The sequence below is a fragment of the Halyomorpha halys genome, unplaced genomic scaffold (genome assembly GCF_000696795.3).
Source record: "Halyomorpha halys isolate HHAL.00 unplaced genomic scaffold, Hhal_1.1 Scaffold478.1, whole genome shotgun sequence".
NCBI classification, from domain to species: Eukaryota; Metazoa; Arthropoda; class Insecta; order Hemiptera; family Pentatomidae; genus Halyomorpha; species Halyomorpha halys.
In genome coordinates this window covers 146,434-152,914 of record NW_027114329.1, presented here as the reverse complement: position 1 = coordinate 152,914, position 6,481 = coordinate 146,434, and the positions used below count along the sequence as shown (strand labels likewise).

The window sequence follows — 6,481 nt, the reverse complement described above, 5'->3', positions numbered from 1 at the left end:
AACACAAATTTTTGTTAGTTCAGTTTTTATGTAGTTTGGTTACTTTCAATTTAATGTCACCCGATTCCTTTAAACATTTCAACAATGTTTTCTCTTAATATAAATAATTAATTACAAAATACCAACTAATAATTGTTGAAAAAAGTGAAATTGCTTATGGAATGGAACAAAGTATTCAAATAATTGTCAAATACACATATATTCCCTTGTTTATGAGTTCAAAATCATTTTTGCCAACACTACGTCTGTTGTTAATTTGCTATTCATTTTTTTTTTTTTTAATTTCTGTTGGCTTATGCATTAATCTTTTATCATAATTAAATATTGATAAAGTGATATAAATAAATTTAAATTAACAGGAAAAACCCAAGGGAAGAACTGATTAATGGCTTGATAAACCAGTAGTGGATGATGCATTAATATGGAAACAATGAGTGAAAACAGAAACAGATTCAATAAATTACTAGGTAAGTAAGATAAATCTACCATTTAAATTAAACTGAATGTATACTTTCTCAAGTTTTCAATAATTTATTTTTAAATAAAAAATTTTTTATTTAAAAATAACAATATTTTAAATTAATAATAAACCATTTTTTAGTAACAATTTTAAAAATCAATTTTTAAATTATCATGTTTTAATTTATTGTTAAAACAGATAGAGTCACAAGACCTGGTACAGTAGAAGGTAAGAGAACATTGAAAAGAAAACTTTTGGGAATGATTCATAATGGTGAAGTGCAGTAAGTGTTTTAGATACGTTATATTCCTAATGAATTTTAGTAACTTTATTTAGTTTTAAATTATTTCAGTTTAAAACCTGTCATTAATTTTACTAAGATAACTTATCTTAGTAACTGTTGCTATTTTTGTATGTTGTGTTGTTATGAGGCATGTTATCAAATTAGTGCTTTTTTAGTCTAGAAACTCCCCTTGCTTAGTCATTTATTGATAACTTTAATGTTGCTCCTTCATATTATAACAGTTATTGATGTATTATTTATGAAAAATGATTTATTAATAATTTTAATTTTACTTATCTATAGAAACAATATGAAGACGCACAATTAAATATCACTAACATTTTTTTCTAGACTGGAAGATGCATTGTTTTCCATTTCTGAAAAAATGGCCAATACTGATCCTTATATCGCAATTCTTTCAATTGACGTATGTTATTCAGATACTACTCTTAAGTTACATTATTATTAATAAATGCATTATTATGAAATTGATAAAATAGGATTTTCTATTAGATTTTAGATTCCTGGGTGATGATATGTGGTAGTTTAATTCAAGATCAAATAGTTAAAGTTGGATATATGGAAACATTGAGAGAATTACTAGAAAATACATCAAATGAGAAAATTAAATTGGAAATTTTGCATCTCATCCAGGACTGGTCTCAAACTTTTGAAGATCCTATAATAAGGGTAACTTAAATTTGATTGTGCCATAAAAAAGAAATCACAACAATATTTTTTAAATATCAACTTAACGATTTTAACTTTTTCCACCTGCTTTTACACTTTTTAGACTGATGTTATGGTTCTATTAGTGTACTGAAAACCTATTGTCACAGGTTTATTTGTTGTACATTTGTTTATATATTTCCAATCACAATTTAAGTTCAAATGGATCATAAGGTTTAAAGTTCTTTTTATAATAGTTTATACTTATTAATCAATATTCAATATACTTTTAAACATTTAATTTATTAATGATATTAATATGATAAGTTATTATCTTTTAATTAGTTTTAAAATAAACTTCTTTTAAAAAATAATGTAAAATGTGATTATTATGTTATTTATTTTTTTTTTGTTTCATTAAGGGATGGTTAAAATCAAACTAATACTAGTAATAACCAAATAAATTTTATGATTGAAGTTTATTCAGAGCCACAATTTATGAAGGTCAGGATTTCTAAATCAATGATTTCAAAATAATTTTAGGAAACAATTGAAGTATTGAAAGCAGAAGGCTATGAATTTCCTTCAGAGAGTGATGTAGTAATTTCTGATATTGAAGAACAAGACAATAGCACTTGTCACAGATGCAATATAATTTCTTCTTTGGAAGAGAAGGTAAAATTACTGATATGTATAAATAATTTGTAACCTGGATAAGTATAGATAAGATGAGTTGAAAAGAAATTGATGAACAAATCTTCAGTTTAAACACAAAACTGGTTTCAAAATTCATCCTGTTTTGAATTGTATAATGGAATTCAATTTATAGTTCCAATTTATTTCAATAACAGAAGGAAAATGAACTTGTGACAGTACCTCAAGCAACCTTAAATGATATTACACCTGCAAAGCATTTAAGCTTGTAAATGGTCGTTTTATTGGAGCTAAATAATGTATTTATTTATTTTTTTTTTTTTCAAAATGCAAACCCCTATGTTATAATTTTAGCTAACACTTTAGTTCTACTTTAAATATTCAAAATCCAAAATTCTACTTAATTTAAATAAAAATTAAGATATAAACTGATGAATTTGCTCAGCCAAGTTACTATTAATTCAGAAACATAATTCTCATTCTAATTTCATATTACTTGACATCATTTTTTTTTTTTAGCTAAATTGTGAAGTTTGTGGTAAAACATTCTGCAATGAATGTATGATATGCAGAAATGATGATCATGAAATAGTAAATCTAGTTTGTGCACTTTGTGATTTACAATTCGTTGCAAGGTGAGGCATACCAGAATATTATTTTATTAATCTTTAAAAAACCCTATGAGTAAAACCAAACCATGATTTTACTCAAAGAATCTTTAGATGAGTTTTCTTTTTTGATCCTACAGCAATAACATAAGATGTTATTTGCAAAATGTTAAATTAACTATGTGTTATTTTTTATTTTATAAATGGAAAAATGTGAAATTAATTTTCATCACTTTTTAGGAATGTAACAGAAAATAATTCAACTACATTAGCTGGAAATGATACTATTTCATCAGGAAATGAAATGAGGAATTTGAATCAATACATAGATGTTTTAGAAGTATTTTTTTTTTTTTAAATATAACTTAAAGTGATTTAAAATATACTAGAATGAATTATGTGTGATTTATAATTTAGAATAAGGTCAAAGGCAAAGAAAGAAACCTTGTGAAAGCTCTGGTGGGTCAGAAATAGCACTGGTTCTTATCCAACCTGGTGGCAAAGGCAGATTAAGCCAGTGATGGGCCTGTAGCACAGTGGTTTCCAAATTGGGTGCCCTAAGCATGTACCAGGGGTGCAAGCAAGCAATGCTACTTTCCCAAAATATTATTTCAAAAATAAGAATTAAAATAGCAAATATACAGTGCATTCCAGCTGATACTTTGCCCTGTTTATTCTTTTCATACATACTCAACCACTCCAAGGATAATTGTGCCACATGTTAATACATCTACGAGATATCAAAGATATTTTTTTCAGGTGTTGAGACCTTTTTAGAATCAAGTAATTTTCAAAGAAATGAATGGAAACAAATCCTCTCAAATGCAAGGTAATGCTTATCAGACGATGCGTAGATGATCCGATTCACATAACTTGCTACTACAAGCTATAAGTGAAACTAGATGACATAAAATAACTAGCTACAATTTTCTTCAATAAAGAATCAATCATGAGGTTTTATAGAGTAGTCAATAGGGTATTCTTATTCAACTATATGAGACTTCATAGAGTTAAGCAAGCCAATAGTGCATTCTACTATAACTATATAACAATTTAAGAAAATAGAAGAAAAACTGCAGCCCTATTAAAAACAGTATTCTTGGCTGTTCTTCTGTATGATGTAAAGAGACTTACTTCATAAGTCCATAAGTAAGGTAACTGGTATAGAAATGAGAAATCTTAGAAAAGTTCTTGGGAAGAAAAGAAGGGATTACTGAAGAAATAAAGGACTATGAGACAACCTTGAGTATAAGGCCATTTAACCTGTTTTAGAAGAGAATAATACCGTTACATAGAAGGACTTGGAAGTGGCTTTTTATTTTTTCAATTAATTCTTTCTGCATAATGAACTTTCTTTTATTTTGATAAAGATTCCTTCTAAACATTAATAGTTGGTAATAGTATCAGTATCAAAGGAAGATATAAAAGTTCTGTATTGTTGGACAATAGAGAACTACTGGGGTTTATATTATGTTTAGATTAGTGATTAATTATTAGATAGAAAGTGTTGGTTTCAGAATCCTTGGGCTAAGAGGTGCTGAAAATAGTTCTAGAAAAGTACAATGAGAATCACAAAATTCAGGATTATTTGATGAAGTAAACAAGCTTACTTGGAGAACTCATTTGAATCGTCTTGTGGGTTAGTCTCATACATCATCAAATTGAATTCCTGAATTAGTCAAATATTGTCTTATTCTGGAAACAAACTTGCTGACAATTTTTACCAATGATGTTTAGTTCTCTGGAAAAAATAAGAAGGGACAAATGGTTTGTTTTCCTTACATATCTGGTTTGGAAGGTTGGAGTGGTGTTTGAGAATTTAACACGTTCAGGAAGCTAATTAGTTGATCAGACCTTTCTCAACTTCCTCAGATGTTCTATTGAGAATAACTAATAGTTCTTAAAAATAGCTCCAATTCTCAACTTAAGTTCTTAGAAAAATACAGTCCAAACTCCACATGCACACCTGGCAGAAGAGGGTAACACAATGAAATGAAGTCGTCAATAAATCTTCGATGATAATATTGACTTAAAAAAGTATGGTTGACGTTATTAATACATGTAAAATTTTATTTAAAAAGTGAATTTTAATGTTATCAATATTTCTTTTTCATATTTCAATATTATTTAAGGGAAATGAAGAAGATGATTTGGACCTAGCAATAGCCTTGTCAGAATCTCAGGTACAGCATTATAAGTACTTAGTATTATTTCTTCATTTTCTTTTTTATATAGGAGGAAGTATTATAAATAAAATTTGGAAATCCTTTTAAATTTATAATTACACAGTATAAAACTTATTTTTAAGTAAGAACATTTGTAAATAATCAGTGACTCATTCCTTAAAGACTACTGCATTCCTCTATGAATTATATTGGCTAATATCCTGCCCAGATAGATACTATTATAATGCTACCACCAATTGATTTTTATCATTAGGACAACTTCAAGATTGTTCGGCAATCACTATAGTGGTTGCTGCTTCAACCTTCTACTGTTCTCTTGTTGATAAGTGTTTTTGTGTCTATCTTCTCTAAATGTTTCATCTCAGTCAGATGAACTGTAATAAGAAACATTGTCCAGTTTTATAAAAAGTTTTAGTTCCTGGTATATATAAGAAGTAAAAACTACTGACCTTAAAAGTTGTCAAAATACATTTTTTAATGCCTTACTATCTCTGTAGAGACAGACTGATTGGCTAGAGTCCTAATTTTCACTAAGTGGGTGTGATGTCATAATAATTTGTATATTGATGGCTTACTTCACAGTTGTGCTAAGTAAATGTTCACTAGCTTTAGGAAAAATACAATTAAAGATTTTCCTAAAAGAGAGAACCTTTAATTGTATTTTTCCTAAAGTTAGTTGTAATGTACTTAACACTTTTGTGAAATGAGCCATCAATATTAAGTAGAGCTTGATTTCATCACATAACATAAGTAACAATTATTTCCAGTTTAAATTTATCATTTTACAAATAATTTTTTCTCTATTTACCATGAAAAACATACTTTTCTCAGGAAATTTTATATGAACCATTTCTATTAAATATAAGCTACACTATACACATGGTAACTGTATCTAGAAAGTTTTGGAGAAGTTCTGAAAATTCGCTCATTTATCTTTTTGGGGGGTTGTGATATGAATATCAGTTATATCTCATAAATTTTTTTCTAAAAATATAAAATAAATGGAAAAAAAATGTTTAAATTACTTATATATGTATATATAGTTGACCATAAAAATTTAAATATAAGAAGATGGATGTATATATAGTTGCAGTAAAAATTTAAATATAAGAAGCTGTTCAACCTTACACTTTGAACAGCCCTGATGAAGCCCAGCAATGTGGGCGAAATGTCGGACATTAAAATAGTTATAAACTATTTTTTTTTTTTTTACCGCAACCCTGTCCATCATGTTATAATTAAAATTACTTATATTTAAGTTTTTTTTTATACCATGGAAAAAAAACATTTTTCATTAACATTGACTTATACTAAAACATCAAATATTCCTAACACTATTGTACTCTATAATAATTGTGATTTTAGTGAAACAAATCATCCTTGTTTTTAATAATTTTTAATAAGATATCTAAAATGCCCTAACATTTTAGAGTTTTTCTTCTGTCTTCAGAGTGTTTTATCTAAAATTACAATTGAGTTTTATAAATTATAATCCTTGTAAATAATTATACTTATAATTTTTTTTTCTCATATGACATACTATCTTACTTTTTATCTTCTTACAATTTATAACTGCATACAACCCACCCCTTTTTATTTGTGAAAAACATAATTTCTTTAA

At 27.0% G+C, this 6,481-nt stretch overlaps 1 protein-coding gene across 2 annotated transcripts; it reads left to right on the top strand.

Moving 5' to 3' along the window:
• Positions 1-346: 346 nt before the first annotated feature.
• Positions 347-5,454, top strand: LOC106683375 (hepatocyte growth factor-regulated tyrosine kinase substrate). 2 transcript variants are annotated; one of them, XM_067051527.1, is made up of 8 exons: positions 347-467; positions 659-743; positions 1,095-1,170; positions 1,257-1,433; positions 1,956-2,087; positions 2,586-2,701; positions 2,915-3,014; positions 4,807-5,427. In XM_067051527.1, the coding sequence occupies exons 1-8, from the start codon at positions 422-424 to the stop codon at positions 4,945-4,947; spliced, it is 873 nt and encodes a 290-aa protein (XP_066907628.1). In that variant the 5' UTR covers positions 347-421; the 3' UTR covers positions 4,948-5,427. The 2 variants fall into 2 exon arrangements, with proteins under 2 accessions (XP_066907628.1, XP_066907629.1); XM_067051528.1 differs by lacking the exon at positions 1,257-1,433 and having other exon boundaries at positions 4,807-5,454.
• Positions 5,455-6,481: the final 1,027 nt, after the last annotated feature.